The sequence below is a fragment of the Thermobia domestica genome, chromosome 1, assembly GCF_964235325.1.
Source record: "Thermobia domestica chromosome 1, izTheDome1.hap1.1, whole genome shotgun sequence".
NCBI classification, from domain to species: domain Eukaryota; kingdom Metazoa; phylum Arthropoda; class Insecta; order Zygentoma; family Lepismatidae; genus Thermobia; species Thermobia domestica.
In genome coordinates, this window is record NC_137454.1 from 394579399 (window position 1) to 394597660 (window position 18262).

At 35.9% G+C, this 18262-nt stretch overlaps 1 protein-coding gene across 1 annotated transcript in view; it reads left to right on the plus strand.

Moving 5' to 3' along the window:
* Positions 1-4094: 4094 nt before the first annotated feature.
* The window catches only part of LOC145665344 (polycystin family receptor for egg jelly-like), a 177175-nt gene continuing 163007 nt past the window's right edge, over positions 4095-18262 (plus strand). The window contains exons 1-3 of the mRNA XM_081732644.1: positions 4095-4192; positions 9019-9075; positions 12970-13085. Coding sequence (XP_081588770.1) covers position 4192; positions 9019-9075; positions 12970-13085 — 174 coding nt within the window. The 5' untranslated portion in view covers positions 4095-4191. The remainder of the gene's footprint in view (positions 4193-9018; positions 9076-12969; positions 13086-18262) is intronic.

Below are 18262 nucleotides of genomic sequence, written 5' to 3' on the forward strand. Positions count from 1 at the left end.
CAGACTGGTTGAGTTCATTAGAAAGAGTGTGTGTTTTTGAGATATTGTGATTTTTTTCTTACACTTGCAAAAGTGAATGAGAGAAAATGTCAGTAAGTTGAGAATATGAATATACGTAATATAATTCGTATTAAAGAACCTTCTATGTCAGTGGTCTTTTGAAAATTAATGTGTTATTAAGGAACGAAGACTACCGCCTATGTTGAAAATAGAACAAACAGAGGGCAAGAGAGTTCTGCATGCATTGGTAGGCCTACATATATATATTTGTAGTTGTTGAAACAAAGAGCAGCGAATAAAAATATTTAAGTCTGATTGTTTTTAAAGGGAATTAAGTGACACACAAAATATCTTGATTGAATGCTTGTCATGTGTTGTGAACAATATAATTAAAGACAAAATTTTACCAGCAGAGTTTGTTTCGGTACATATAGACTAAACAACATATGTTTCTTGTGAAGGGCAGATAATGTGATAGTCCAACTTCCCCACCCGATCACGCCAATTAAAACAATTAAATTGCATTATGGCGAATTAAGATCATCTATGAGTCACATACGTCAATTTCATTATGAAAATTGAGTTCGGGATCGAATAAGTGCTGTCGATGTACTACAATTGCATTAAATTTATGTGAATTCGTCTTCTTGTATTTCTGTAGTAAAATATTTATGTCTAATCTGTTTCATTTTATTATTATTATTATTATTATTATTATATTATTATTATTATTATTTGGTCTAGGAATTAATTCGTGCGGGTGGACAAGAGAGGGCGCAACGAACGGAGCGTCCCACAGTTCCGTGTATCCACACATGTGTTGCAAACCCCTATCATCGCGTATCGTTCGTAGTATAGGGCTGTGGATTAAAGCGTCAACAACACCAGTTTGTAGTTAAGTGAACATGGCGCAATTTGTGCCTGATAAAGTGTTTTTGCGGGGTGTCCTGCTGCATTACTTTAACATGCAGAAAAGTGCGACTGAAAGTCATCGTATTTTGGTGGAAGTGTGTGGTGACCATGCTCTAGCTGAGCGAATGTGTCAGAAGTGGTTTGCACGGTTTAGAAGTGGTGATTTCGGCTTGGCAGACCAAGAGCGAGCTGGACAGCCAAAAAAATTTCAAGACGAAGAATTGACAGCATTGCTCGAGCAGGATTCGTGTCAAACGCAGGAACAACTTGCAGCAGCATTAGGCGTTAATCAAACAACAGTCTCCAAACGCTTGAAAGCCATGGGAATGATTCAAAAGATGTCACATTGGGTTCCACATGAATTGAAAGACAGAGACGTTGAAAGATGAAAAACCATTTGCGAATTGCTGCTTCAACGACAGAGCAGAAAGGGGTTTCTGCATCGAATTATTACGGGTGATGAGTAAGTGGATCCATTACGAGAACCCTAAACGAAAAATGGCCTGGGTGAAACCAGGTCCATCACAACCAAAACGAGATATTCACTGTGCAAAGGTTATGCTGTGCATATGGTGAGATATGAAAGGTGTGGTGTACTATGAGCTGCTGCAACCGGGTGAAACTATGAATGGAGAACGTTATCGACGACAATTAATGCGTTTGAAGCAAGCTCTGGCCAGAACATGACCAGAATGGGAGAACAGACATGATAAACTTATTGTTCAACATGATAACGCTCGCCCACATGTCACAAAACCGGTCAAAACCTATTTAGAAAATGTCGGATGGGAAGTTTTACCCCACCCGCCGTATTCACCAGACGTTGCTCCTTCGGACTACTACTTGTTCGATTGCATGAACAACGATTTGATTGGACAGCGGTTTACTTCTTCAGAAGATATCGAAACATGGGTCTCTGACTGGATCGCTTCCAAGGATGAGGACTTCTTTCGCCACGGAATCCGTACATTGCCTGACAGATGGGCGAAAGTGGTGGCTAGCGATGGACAATATTTTTCTTAAGGTATTTATGTATTTTGTGTTTGTACTACAGCTTCAATGTGTGCGTACCAACCGCACGAATTAATTCCTAGACCAAATATTATTATTATTATTATTATATTATTATTATTATTATTATTATTAGTAGTAGTAGTAGTAGTAGTAGTAGTAGTAGTAGTATTAGAACATTGGGCCTACCCTCTTGAAAATATCACCCTTCGCCACTGCTTAGTATTATTATTAAAAATGATTACTACCCTTTTTCTGTTAAATTTTAAGTTTCTAAAAACATTCAAAATAATTTCCCTTCACTCACTTATTTGGATCTGGTAATAGCAAACATAGCTTTCTAAAACAAATGAGTAGCGTAATACTTCTTATTGATAGTTGAATAGCAACTGTCGTCACCCATCCCAACACGCATCGATGATGTGCTATATTTAAAAAAAAAATACTACTGCACAATACCGATACTAACCGTGAGCGTAGTCGCAACAGATAAGCCTTGGGATATTGTAAAACTTTACAATGTATATAACCCAATTTACAGATGTGTGATTAACAGATTTGGGTTTATAATGGAGCTCGTCAAAGAATCAATGGGAAATTAACGTAACTAATAATAATCCAACAAACATATCAACGGTAACAATGCTTCACTAATTAACCATACGGGTGCCACAGAATAAGAACACAGAAAAAATCAATGTACCGTTACCGGTAGTTACAATGTATTTTGTTGGGTTAGGGTGTTTCAATGCTTATGCCAAAAGTAAAGCATCTTCTAGAGTATATTTTCATTAAATTTTCAATTAAATAAATATTGTAAGAGAAAACGGGTTCAAATATTTTTCATTTGGATGTGCTAAAACAGACATTACAGTTCGTAATAATAATGATAATAATAATAATAATAATAATAAAGTTGATATTACATTCGTTTGGTTCTTTAGCATTAAATATGTCTTGACGTCATCTCAGCAAACTGTATATTCAGGCACGAATGAAGAAAAAAATATTTCCAATGATTTTCCTCTTATTTGTAATCAATTATTAAATAAATAAGAACTTAAACGTAATTTGTATGGTTCATTTTCTAGCATTCGTTAATACGTTCTTTTTGCAAAATACGATCGTGTTTATGGCCTTAAGATCGCTGATGTTGATCTGGCCATATAGTCATAAGATAGCCCTGCTCGTAGTTGATGTTCAAAGGGTGGCAAATTTCAAAAATAAAAGTTATCACAACGGCTGCCATCTTGAACATTTTTTTAAATAGGAAAACCACCATGCGACGAACGTTTCGTATAAAGATTTTCCGCAGGAGTGCAATGCCGCTCTCCATTTTGTACAATTAACAATATCTCTGAGTGCACAACAACAGACTTCCTTGATTCGCTGCACTAAACGCTGTGAATCCCAGATTCTGACTAAGTACACCATGGTCTTAACTTAGCCTCACATGCAAAATCCAGAGGAGTGAAATTTGTAGTACATGCTGGGCACATCACCGCTTCCTGACCTGCTGGTACGTCTGGATTTTGTGCAAGTGCCGCTTCTTAACGGAAAGTAACTCCCGTATACACGTTCGACTCAATCCATATTCCTCGGATAAACGGCATGTACTTTTGGGGTTGCTGAAAATGTGAGAACAGCAACAGTGGCTTCCTTGCGGACTGGCGTTGGTTTAGCGGCCACAGATCCTACCTTTGGAAAATTATGGAAAATGATCTCTCTACTGAAATGTACGACATTAAACTGTGCTGCCACCATACGAGAGCTGCGATTTGTACAAATTAACATTGTCTCCTGTAACTGGTAAAGACCTTGTTATGGGTAGACATACACTCTTCGTTCATCATGAACATTATTCAGTAAGTGACACCTAAGGATAAAACAAGCCATAATATGTGAACGGTTAGTGATGGGACAAGAGCATCAGGGGCATTGCACTCCCACGAAAAAAAAATACACAGAAAACATGTTGTATACCGATCATTCTATTTTAAATTAACGATATTCAAAATCACAAACTGCAACGTAGAAGACATGGTGCGATTAGAAATTAGCAGATCTGAGTTTTCTTCAATTGACATATTAATAATATTACTTGGTGATGGAAGAGACTGGGACGTAAGTCTGCACCTCAAAGTATGAAATCTTAAATAAGGTTATGAAAAGAAAAGCTTAAATTATAATATCAACAAGAATTAGTGATAAGTAGAGTGAACAAAGAAAGTTAATAAAATTCAATATAGACTAAAATATTTTTAAAGAAGTAAGTATGCATCGAGTTAATAAATGTATATCACTAATTTTTCATATTGTTGAAAGCCATATTGTTCAATCTCAAGTTGTGAAATTGATCGAAACGTACGAAAGGAGGAAAACAGATGGATATCAACAGACTTAATACAAAATGCAGTTGTAGATATTAATAAAAGCTCTTGTCACTCCTCGTGTTATAAACTAACTATCCTTTATCAGCAGGTACACCATTTCTACAATTCAAAACAGGAGAAAACCAATGATAGGCTATAAAAGGACAGAAAAAGAAGTATTACTAAAATCCTGTATTTTCGTTACGTAATTTCCGAAAAGTAACCTGAAATCTTGCTTTTGAAAAATCTCTTAAAGTTATTAGTTCAGTATGCTATAAAGTGTCCCAAGTGCACATGGTAGGGTTGCCATATTACCCAATTTTAGCGGGTACCACCCGATTTTCAGGTTTTATATTCATCCCCCGCTTAATTCTCTCTAAATCACGAAAACCACCGGGTTGTTGGACTTTTGTAATCGAGATATTTTAAAGAAAGTTAAAGAGAGTGAACAGGGGCGGATCCAGGATACGATCAAGGAAGGGGCTAAACCATATTTTGCCGTTTTATCCAGTGTAAAGCAGGATTGATGTCCATTTTATCCAGTGTATACCTTAGCGTCAAGGGGGGCTATAGCCCCTATAGCCCCCCCTTCGATCCGCCACTGTAAAATGTGGCATAATCATACACATTTTGGTTCAACTCATGAATACCAATGTATGAACTCATGGGTGCGTATTTCTTTGATGACCATTCTGTCCAGTTCAGATGTATTCCATATGTTGTGAAACCGTGGTAATTTTGCATGTTGGTACGATTTCAAGTAGTAATCTTTAAAAATGATTAGAAATTTTATAAGAGATGGACCAAGACTCCTAAATATGTTTTATCTTTCTTATGATAAAAATTTAGAAATTATTTTGTGTTTTTTAGAGAGAAAACCGTATGAACAATATCTGACATATATCGTTTGCTTTTTTCGGGGGGAGGGGACGTGTCTTACAGATATCCTTAGGATTACAGATATCTTACTGTAATACTTACTTTACAGTTCAAGACTCACATTTGTTGAACTTAATAAAACATTAAAGGCAGAAATAAGTTTGCTTTACTTTAGTTTCGTTAGAAAAGTACATTTGAAGTGTCACTTAACAAAGAATATCTTATTGAAAAAAAGGTCCGAAGAATCCCAGGTCAGCATTTGTAATACACAAATCCACATCGGTACTTACAGTTTAGAATCACCCTCTTTTCTAATTTTAGAATATGGCAATCCTAGCACATGTTTGACATCAATTCTGCGGCTAGCACTTCAGTGATATGTTTAATATAGTAAACTTCAGTTAGCTGGGGACTTCGTCCCTAGACCCCTGCATTTGCCGGTGTTCGTCCTCTATCCTCTCATAACCCTTATCTAATCTTAAGGGATTTCGAAGTAAGGTCATATTGTTGTAACAATTGCAACCCCCACCCTTTTTCTTCCCATAAGACGTGTTTAAGCATTTTTGAAACATTAGAGAATGTCTAATTATTTTGAATTAAAAGCCTATGTGTCTAACCTTAACGTTCGAGATATAACCATCTTATTTTAACCATCATAACACCCACTTTTTCATCCTTCCTTTTATATTTCCTTAGTAAAACAATATCTAAAAACAGCGAAACACGTGTCTTAATTATTTTAAGTGGAAAGCCAATATGGGAAATTTCATGTCTCTACCCCTCAGAAATTCACAGGTATGCCACCCCATTTCCCCCTTACCACTCGAATTTCCAAAAATTCCTTCTCTAGTGTTACCTTACGTTACAAATCCTATGCACTTCCAAATTTCAAGTTTCTAGCTTAAGGGGGCAGAATAAATATTTTTGAAAAACTAATAATTTTTCTTTTGGCCGTTTCTCGTAAGTGGGAAGAGGTAATAAAATGTAACTTACCACAATAATAGATAATGTTATTCTACACCCGAAAATACGAATCGGAAGAATTTTCAGTGTTGCCATCCATAGAAATTACAGTGTGACCAGAATTTGAATTACTCAAAAATCTAGGTAAAGGCAGCGACTAGAAAAATAAACTCAACGGTAATTGATGACTTATCATGCTGTTTATGTTTCTTGTTTACTACTTTTCAAATAAAGTTTCTATTTACTTTGTAATAATTTATTTATTTTGTAATAATTTATGTAAGTTTATAAAATAAATAGAAATATTATTTAAAAAGAAGTAAACAAGGAACATAGACAGCATAATAAGTCATCAATTACCGTTGAGTTCATTTTTCTAGTCGCTGCCTTTACCTAGATTTTTGAGTAATTCAAATTCTGGTCACATTGTAATTTCTATGGATGGCAACACTGAAAATTCTTCCGATTCGTATTTTCGGGTGTAAAATAACATTATCTATTATTGTGGTAAGTTACATTTTATTACCTCTTTCCACTTACGAAAAACGGGCAAAAGAAAAAATATTAGTTTTTCAAAAATATTTAGTAGTCTGCAGCCTTAAGCATTTTTGGTCTGTGCGTTGACCAATCAGTGAGTCAGGACATCTTTCATATATAAGTAGACATTATCTATAAAATATGAGAACACTGTATGTAATAGGTATGAATATTGGTTTGCCATTCTCAATTTTCTTACTTGGGCATAGTAATTACCTACAAAACGATACGCAAGATTCTTTATTCGTTTCCTCCTTCAATCTGTGGCGGTAGGTCTAGATAAGGTTGCCAGTTCCACTGTCTTCACTCCTCTTAGTAGTAAAACACCATAAGTAACCCTGTTGTGCATTTCGAAACAGTTGTTAATATGTGTTGATTGGAAAAACGAAGGATCCTATTATCTTATTTTTCTTTCGCTACATGAATTCAATCGTTATTTGTTGTCAATTTCTTACTAGTCCCCAACAATGACAATCTCGCCTCTTATACTATGTTTTTATTTCAGATACCGGGTATATAATTTCTAGAAAACCAATCTAGAGATAATAATGAATCATTATTATATTTATATCAGTAGCGTACGCAGTAGAGTTTTGGGATGTTGACCTCTTTAAATAAATGTCATGCAAAACTTAATTTATCATATTAAGATATATATGTATTATAAGGATCCCCATATTACAACAAAAGCACATGTATAACGACACGTACCATTATTTACAAAAGCAGACGATACACTAAAAAGGAAGACACGAAGGAAACCGAGAGGAGACGGACCACACGAAAGGATCGGAAGGAGGACGAGCCACCCGAGGAGGACACATAAAAGAGGGACCACGGGGGGACCGGCATCAGTCGACCAACAGATCGCAAGCTATCCTAAACCCTGGAGGCTGCTGTGAAGCTAAGGGGTTCACCTTAAACAGTACCGTACTTCGCGAAGACTGCTATGAGCTGAGGTTTTTTAGAATCTAATCAATGGAAACCCTGGAGATTGGTATGAAGCTAAGGGGTTAACCGTATAGAACGTTATAACCTGCAAACCTTGGTCATTATAAGAACTTTTGTAGACACAAAAGAATTAATTTTATAATAAAATTGGTGAGGGGATAAGTCCCGGTCCGTTATTTGACTCTATCCATAAAATCATGCAATATATATACAAACATTTGAAATTATATTAACTTAGGAGCTTTGACAAACTTCCAGGTATGTCACTGATTTACATATATGTCATGTAACATACTATGCGATACGTTTCTGGAGAATTTAAGAGTTGGAAAAGGGAGGCAAGTGAGTTCGATTTCTCTTTATCTGTTGTCGTTTGCTCTCTTATCATTATCAAAGATATTCGTAACATTGAGTCAATGAATGTATTTAAATGTTACAAAGAAGTATCAATTGGTTTTTATGCAATGGATGAATACCTGTCTGCTAAATGCTGCTTGTAGATTGTATAGTGTAATTTTGTCTCATATCTTGTTTCGTTATTATTTTTTTTACTATGTAATAACTATTTCTTTGTATTTTATTTATTGACGTGTCCGATTGATACACTCCTCTTCCTTCGAGCATCGTGTATGATTTATGGATGAAAATAAAATGAAATGTTGAAACCGGAAATTATACATTTCTGTTGCTCCCGGTTCAAATAGAGATGGAACCTATTCTTGCGGCATAGAATACATACAAAAAAATATCTTTTTGCTATATCTTATTGGTTTTTATTTGTTATCTGTCAACATATGAACGAAGAAAGCCTTGTATAAGACTTGTTATATTTGCGTACACCATACCTTGGAAATCTTCTAAAAAAGTGAGACGTGTTTTACACTGTAAATGAGACTAACGTGAATTCACTTTACCTCATCTCGTCTCTCTACAATTTTGGTTAGTTGTTGATTACATCGTTCGTCGTGCTACGAACCTACAGTGTTGGATTCCTTCCCTTTTATATGAACACATATTTGGGACACTAGCATGGGCGCCCGAAGGGGAGGGCAGGGTGCGGTCGGGGCCCCGTGGCTCACGAAAATGTATACGTAATATAGAAAATCACGTACATTAAATACCAGAAATACCAGACTAAAATAGCAACCATGGAAAAGGATCCCCCTAGAACATTTCTTCGGGCGCCCCTGCGCACTACTGTTACTTCAGTTCACTTATCGTTAGGCATCCAGGTACCTGGTTGGGGGTGCGGTAGTAGGTACAGCGTAGCTGGCTATCCTCATGTTAGGTTCAAAACAGGATAAAGGTGGAAGGGACTTCATTAGTGTAATACCATACAGATCTCTATCAAAATTAATAACATTCTAATTTTAATTAATGTTTTTCTTTGCAGTGTGGACGAGAAACCAGCAATTCTATTTGATTTTTATTTATATTGCAAATGCTACTGGTAAGTGACCAGATAATTACTTATTTTATTTTGTTGCACGACAGACAACTTAAAGTTCAAAATATATTGATGTCAGCGGTTAAGATGCAAGGCTCAGGGGAAAACGGTTGGTTTCAAAACAACAGAAGTTTTTTTCGCTGCATTTTTGTTAGAGTTTTTTTTGGCACGGGCGTGTCTGGCGGGGGGACGAGGGGGACCCGACACTATATTTTGAACTACAAAATATTCAATAATTAAGTTTACTAACGACAGAATAACATACTGTATAAATAATAATAATAATTATATTTATTTGGAATATAATATTCAGGATGTGAAACGATTATAACAGAGTTCTTGATATACCTCAGGAGGTCCGTGAATGTAAGCAGAGAGGTAGCACCATTTAATGCAATCGAAGATAATAAACAGGCTGGGCTAGGTACCACCATTTAAATCACTTTCTTTGATGTCTCCCCTCCCCCCCCCCGCAAATTTTACATGGCAGAGACGCCAGTGTTTTTTGGAACATTTTAACTGTAATGAAGAAATAGCATCACATTTCACTTTCATTTCTCCATTATAACACAGGAAAAAGTTAATTACTGCATTTTGAACAAGGAATATGAGAAGTTCAGTAATGAAGCATAAAATCGATCATTCGATAGCAAAGTAAACAGCAGGCCGGAGAACACAACCAATTTTCTACTTCAGTGAATTGTTTGTAGGGCTAATAGAATAACTTTAGGCAACAACAATGTTTTATTTAAAATTCGTTAGTAATAGTTCGCTGTTGTGGAAATGTATTTCTGCTAACTGGTATTACTAACGTTTATCAAGCTGAAGATACTTTTGAAGTATGAGATTAAGCGGTACACGTATTTATTTTAGGTTTGCTTTGAGTTTCGCGTTGCTTTCAGCAGCGAGACTATATGAAACACTGGACAAAAGTGGGTCAAACTACATCAGCTCGCACCAAGAATCAAAGCCATGTACATAAATGGATCTGGATTTCCCCCTTCAAAAAAATTTCGGATATTCTGCAAATTTAGTCTAATATATGGGTCATTTTACAATTTTTAATGTAATTTATTGTCATATTGAATTTTCAGTTCCTCCCGAAACAGATTCCTGTGTTTGTCATGATGGAGCTCGTGTATCTATCTCCTACCTACTGAAGCTTCATTTCTTTTTCCTTTCCTGTTTGTTAACATTTTACCCAGGAATATATATAAAATGTTCTACAAGTGGCGCTCACGAACCACAGAACACTATTCTACAGGTCAAAACAAAGCGAAAATGTTAGATGATGGAATGATCTCTGGGGCTTCCGTGATCTATGGAGAATCAAAATTTCACTATGTGGCAACATTGCATATTAACTTGGAACCATTAACATTGCTCTACAAGTCCATCAAGCAGTTACCTCGATTGATAAGGTGATAAGTGGTGCTAGTGCTAACGTTTATTGAATTTAACTGTCATCTGGCAGGAATCAATGTAATTATTTGATGGATTGGTAGATCTGAAATATGGTTCTTTATCTGCGACGTTGCCACATAGTGCAATTCGCGTCTTCAGGCGAGGACCCGAAAGGTATACAATATATATATATATATATATATATATATATATATATATATATATTGTTTATTTTGACTTGTTGAATAGTGTTCTGTAGCCTACGGGTTCCATTTTTAGAACACCTGATACATATATATATATATATATATATATATATATATATGTGTGTGTGTGTGTGTGTGTGTGTGTGTGTGTGTGTGTGTACAGGTTGTTTCAAAACAACACCGACAACGTTTGGGAGGTAGTTCCTGACAGCAAAATAAGACGAAAAGTATAGACCAACCTGGGTGCACAAATACTTCCTTTCGGAGTTATAGGATGCGGAAAACATGGAAAAATGAACTTTAAAGGTACATAGCTCAACTACTACTATGGAACCTACCGTAGTCGGTTAAGACTTTATATAGGAACTAATATGCCCCCTATCCAAATATCCATGTTTGAGAATCCTACGGTACTTCCGCAACAATTTTTATAGAGGTAGTTGGTGAGTACTTCAAATAATATGCCCGTAACCAAAATCCCTCTATAAAAATTGTTCCGTGAGTACCTTAGGATTCTGAAACATGTATATTTGGATAGCGTAGATGTTAGTTCCTAAGTGAAATCTTCACCAGAATATGGTAGGTTCGATAGTATTGTAGCTATGGGCCTTTAAAGGTCATTATTTCGTGTTTTCGGCAGCCTATAAATCAGAATGGAAGCCTTCGTGCACCCAGGTTGGTCTATACTTTTAGCCTTACCTTTCTGCCAGGAATCACCTCCCAAACGTTATCGGTGTTCTTTTGAAACACTATATATATACGTAACGTTTACTGGAACAGTTAAAGTTTTATAAGGAAATGTTAGAAAACGCTACAGGCGAGGATGCCCATTAGGGGGGCAAAAAGGGCGCTTGCCCCCCTAGAGGAAATTATACTTCGGAAGATCGAAAACCCAATAGAATTTTTAGAATAGTTACCGCAAAATTTGCAACTATATTTGAAATGTCGCTTATACTTGCCCCCCCCCCCATCTGGAAACCACAACATGGACACCCTTGGCTATAGACCTACTCAAGGTTTCTATTTCCAATATATTGACACGATATAACACAAAAGAAAGAACACATTATGTAAATACTAGCATTAAACTAACGTCATACCGAAAATAGCCGATCATACCTTCTGACCGATGCGATAGTTGTAATTTAATATCATCGTGTGGAACTAGTTTTCAATATAACATAACAATAATTTCAGAAAAATAATATTTTCTACTTATGAGAATAGAAAACTTCTAACAATACAACATATATGACAATAGAAATAAAAGCAGATGTAATTAAAGTATGGTAAACCTTGTATTTGTGAAATCTTATTAACTAAGTTCAGCAATGAATAAGAAAATTAAGTAATATTTGTTAAAGTAATATTAGGCCTTTCTTAGCACTGAAAATATTTAGAAATTCCACGGCATTGCATTGTTAGATGGAAAAAAGCAATTAAATATATATACATAAAATTTAAGCTAATTCTATTGCTCAAAGGTGAGAAAACGAGAGGTTTTGAGTAATGATTAAAGAGAAAGACAATTTATGTAGTACATATTATATTTAGAGGGTCTGCATCAGTGGCGTATTTAAAGGGGCTTCTGGGTTTAAGCTCCCATCCCCCGAAATCTTACTATAGTAAAGTAAATAAAATATTTTGAAGAATTTTCGCATTTCCAGGCAAAGCCCCAGCGAAACAAAATCGTAAATACCCCACTGGTCTACATATATAAATACTAGTACTTTGAAGATATATTGTATGTTAGTGAACAAGGTTGATATAATATCTATGTGCTGTGTATTTAGAAATCACAAATATATTACAAAAAAATAACCATATTAATTTTTCTTAAGACAAGGAGTATCTGTAGTGTTTCTAAGATTTGTATGACTTTAATTTATATCTAAGGGAAAAAAAGTAACTCAATTCGGAATGTTACAATTCAGTTGGATAAAAGTAAGTTAAGAGAATCATCTGACCAACCAGTTGGGGATGTATATGGCCAGAAGTTGGACGTTCGTGTGTTAAGTATACTGTTAACTAACAGATTGCTGTTTGTCTTGCTATGATAAATAAGAAGAAGATAGATTTAAACGTATAATTAAAGATAATTGAACATAGAAAAATCTGTTCTTCCTGATGTTTAGTAGCTGAACACTAGCGACACCGTTATTAGGTGTAAATTTGCAGAAACTTTTTCAGTAGCCTTTGTAGAAGTAGTAGAAGTACAAAAAAAATCGTAGCTTTTCTGAAATCAGTTATTTTTTTTCCTTTCGTTTTAATGTGATTTAATTTTCAGTTTTACGAAGTAGCAGTTCTGTTAATGGAAATGCTGTATACAACAGCATCAACGAACATGGATACAACAGTAAATTAATTACCAAACAAAATATTTTGAGGAAAAGGATAACCAAGGTTGGTAATTTTAATATCAAACTCACTTAAATTTCTGCTTGTCAGGTATAAAAGAAATATTTTGTTTTCAAGTATATAGTTAGCCAGTGCAAGGGTAGGGTCCGCAGGTGGTTTTCAAGATTTTGTAACTCAGAAGCATGTTTTGATACTCCTGCAGAAAAAGAAGTTGAAGAGAGCTCATTTTTAATATGTGTTACGTAATAGATATAATATTCAATAATATTTAACTATTTACCAAATGATGCATATTGCTCACTTGAAATCTTGTAAATCTTGGGAGTTAATTCTTCTGAGATGTTAATCAAAATTTTCCCACAATTTAGAGACAGGAATGCAAAATACTAGATTAATTATGTCATTTGATAGATACAGATATTTATCAATTGAATGGAAACACCTGTTAAGTTAAACTTACCAGATTAATATGACGTTGAACCAGATTTCACCCTCAGAACTGCTCTGACGTCACATGGAATAGCCTTAAAGATCGTGAATGGTACCAAGTGGAATATCATTTAGTCCCATGAAGCAGGGTAGACACAGAAATTAGCGCTAGATTCGTCACTCCAAAACGTTCCATTTCCAGCGGAAGCTCATATGGTTCGAATCCCACGTTAAACATGTCCAAGTGTCATATAGCCTCGCTGCTGAAAGCGATGTTAAAATCAATCACTAAATTCAATGTTCAATTATATTCAGGTCCGTGGATTGAGTGTGTAGAAGTGTTCCACATCATCCTTATGTTCCAACTGTATAAATGGGTTACACTATCAACTTCGAATGTGACGTCATTGCTCTATCGTGTACAGGAAAGATAGTTAACTATGGCTGGACAGATGGCTCCCACACACGTACAGTGAACTCGTAGAGGGAATGCATGGTGTGGAAACAACTCAACCTGCCTACAGCCAGGGGCGATGATAATGGTGCTTTGATGAAATTTCAAATGTGAGGAGACCTTGTTTTTGCTTTAATGTCACATCGATATCGGCGACAAAATTTGGTGTAGAGTTCCCTCAATTGGGGACAACCTCTTGTGTCTCATAGAAAGAAGAACCTCTCGCACTTGTTTCTGTGTTCTAAACTACAATCCGCCACGAGTTTACTAAACGGCAGGCTCTGTTTAGTCTAATTACAGTGACGTCAACTGATCGGTCACCTTAGAAATCTGTGCTGTGGAAGAGAAACGTGTTGAGATGTTTCAGAATCTTCTGAGCAGTTTCATAAGTCATGTTAAATTGTTCCTTCGTCTATTCGCACAAATAGCTTCAGAAAACTTTACACGATTATTTTCAGTCGCAAGAACATGGACTTGCGCAGGTCAGGAATAATCCTTGACTTGACTTATTCCTTCACGTTCTTCCTGAAATATTATTGACCAATCGAACATTGCTGTTTCCGATACGCACGGGTTGGCTTATACGTCCTTCATCCGACGAAACATGTCAGCTGGTTGACATTAATCAGTAATGAGGAACTGTATGATATTAAGTTGATCTTACTTGGACGAGTTGTGGATGTGCAATGCCATCTTTCAACGGTTAGTCCTATAACGCCTTGATTTCTATTGTATGTTAACAAGGACATACGCTATGATATACAATTACAAGTACACATTGCTTGATGACGCATGATTAGGGATTTAATGGCGCGTATACCTTATAATCTTGCCCATACTCATCTTAAATTCACGAAAGAGTGAGAGTATACGCATGCTTCCATTGTGGTGATTTTCTTCAACACTTCCGAACAAAGAAAAATGCGCATCTCATTGATTTAACGTTTGTTTAGAAATATTTCACTTCTGTCAACTAATCTGTTTTGATCCACTGCAATGGTACGAGGTCAACATCTACTAAATTATTTTGCTATTTCGTCATAATTGTTTTGACACCTCGGTTTTGAAAAGTTTTGAATGGAACGGGAACAGAGAAAATTTGCTTTGGTTCTTCATGGAAGCTCGCAAGCTCGGTTCTTCCTCAACTTATTTTTCAAAATATCTGACAATAAATATCTGGTATTGATGTAGGCACGCATCAAAAACTTAAAGAACTAATGAAAATCACGACATAAAGGTATGTGGAGAGTGATAGCATAATGTGAAAATTAATTCAATTTGGCAGCACTGTTGCATATGTTGTTCCACCGAAAACTAAAGGACTTCTAGAGTAGAAGTTGACAAAGCCGTCTAACACTCTATGTTACTTGCTTTGCTTTAGTTAAAGAAGATCGCAGAATTTATGGGACACAATATACTCGTGTAACTATTGATAATAATAAGGTTATAGTTACAGTAAGTAGAAATTGAAAGTCTGATGTCGACGAACACGTTAGAAAATTGGTTGAAAAGGGGGATTGCGACTAAACATCACATCCAAAGAAACTTAACATTAATACTTCTCAGAGAAACGATTTGATCGTTTCACTGTTTAAATGAATAGAGAAGGATTTCAAATATTCAAATTTTGTCTGAGGAGTTATGGTGGCTCAGTGGTACAGGTCTTACCTATGGTGTGTACGGTCCCTGATTCGATCCCCGGGCAAGTTAAGTTTATCGTATCCGTAGATTTCCTCGGGGTTCTGCCATTTCCTCCCACATTCTACCGATTCTTCCATCTTAATCATCCTAAAGAGTGTTAAACTGAAAGCTTTCATTTCATTTTCTTTCTTGCGAATTACTATAAAAGAAAATTTATTTAACGTCGGGCGGAATTCTAAGAAAAACAAACGCCTCATTCGAATGTGCTCTGATAGACTGACGTAAAATTTTCTCTACTTAACTATTAACACAACATTTAGCGCTGGTCCCATTAGTTTCTTGTTTTCGTTATAGTGAGTTGCAATAATTACTAAAAACGCAAGGATATTAAAAATGCCACCATGGGAGCATTGGTATAACGTCATTACAAGCGAAATTCCGATGGTTAAAAGATACAACAAGACATCTGTGTAAGATACAATATGTCATTCCTCAATACTGAAAATATTTTTTTATTATTATTTTGTTTTAGTGTAACTTTACTCATAAGACTGTGCCCTTTACATGAATAGGGACGTTAAATGTCTATGATAAGATTCAAAATGGACCGCAATAACGCTCGGTTTGTGAAATTCTGGAAGTTTTCAATGCCACTCTATGAACCGGTCTACTTGTTTCAATTGTGTGTTAAGATGTACCACTACATCCTTCTTTTTAAATAATAAAGTTAAATTAAATTGTTCAAAGTATGACTACTGTTTTGTTGGGTAAACCAGGTACTACTGAACCGTAGGAATTTCGACCACGCTGACGTACGATATCTTTTCTTCTGCTGAAATATCCTATGATGAGTTTGTCGCTGTCCAATTGATCTACAAAGATGCTGAAAATTTCCACGTATGCAGCTGTTGTGATTCGTGTGTCATGAAGAAGATGGGACGAATTATGTTATGCAGGGACATCTCTCACCAAGCACCAATCTTCTGAGAATGGAATGATTCTTTATGATGGCGCTGGAATTTTTACTTGCCCAAAAATCGGAACCTATAGGATTAACATATCCTCAGGTGAAACTAACCATCGTCCTATAAAGGGCCCGAAGACCCCTGATTTTGCTAAAGGAGTGTATGAAACAATTGGTAATATACAATTCTATTAATTAATGGACCAGAGAAATATATTTGTATATACAATAGACATGAAACTTTCATGTGTTTTTTCGCAGCACGATGAAGTGCTTGTACACAATTTTGATGCTTGTGAAAATTGGTGAAGACACTTGCTGGCAGGTAATTACCAGTATTCGGTTTGTCGTTTCCTCTCATGCTACGTTGAACGATCTCCTAAGTGCTACTCCAAAACGTTCTTACTTTCTCGCTTATTCGATAAGGCACTAATGCTGGATTTACTGGGCTGATATTTGTCTCCAGAATTCTTTAGGAATTGTTGGTAACCAATGCAAACAAACATTTACTGCTGCAGAGTATGCCGGTACATTTTAGGCATCCTATGTGTAGGCCTATGCGTACGTACACTACGCTCACTAACGACAGATCTGTTGTGTAGATATTCTCAGACAAAAGACAGAAACAAATGAGAGCAGCAAAAGGTAATCAAATGGAAGACATGTTGGCTATATACTGCTGTTCCATGTCGCAACAATTAGGAGAAACATTACACACATATCATTCCTGATACAACAATCGCAATATTGTTGAAATGTTATTCCAAAATCTGCGTTTGTGTTGAAACTTATGAACAAAATGACATATTCAACGATGAGTGAAACACCTTGCCCTATAGAGTATAGGCTCTTGCTGATCTATGATAGCCATTTTGAAATTTTGAATCACTCCTGAAGTTTTTATTGTTTTGCTATTATATATAAGTGGTTATCAAAATAATAGACATTCCTGATGAAAATGATTAATACTGCCTGGGATTAGCGTTAGCCTGCAGACTGTGATTCCTGATAGAATAGAAATACGTATATAAGTGATAATGGTTTCAGGAAAAATATTCTATCATTCTTAATGCACTAGTTTACAAGCGAGGATGAAGGAATCTGAATTATGAGCTCTACTAAAACTGATAATGTTGCGGTTTGGGAGCTGGACGGCGGTGTTCAACAAACCGCGCCTGAACAGCACTGCAATTGCATCATTGACAGGAAATGACGTCTCGACTCCAGCATCCATGTAGTCGTCTAAAATGTCCAACAATGATGGGCAATAATGAGTCCTATGAGCGTTGTCGTGAACTTAAACATTTTATTTATTTGCAACGTCAGAATTCTAGTGATAAGCATTTCTCCACTGATTTTTGAAATTGTATAGTTTTCGGTTATTACACTGTAAGTGGAAAGATACTCATAAAAAGTGGTGTAGAAAATATCCATGAAACATGATGCATCGGGCATACATTTATTAGTCGGTTTGTTTGACACTCCCCTCCGTTTCAGCACCGAGATTATACGAGACAGTGCTTACTGTTTAAAGTACGATCCAAACCACTACTGAGATATGTATCCAAAGCTAGTATACCGCTGGGAGTCGAACTCAGTCATGAAAGGGCATTGGACGTTAAATATGTATTTACAAAGGTGAGAAGGTTAAAAGTAACACAAAACTACGTAATTTAGTTGCTTCTTCACTGGATGTATGTTTTGGTCGTAAAAGTGATCTTAGCGTACATCTAC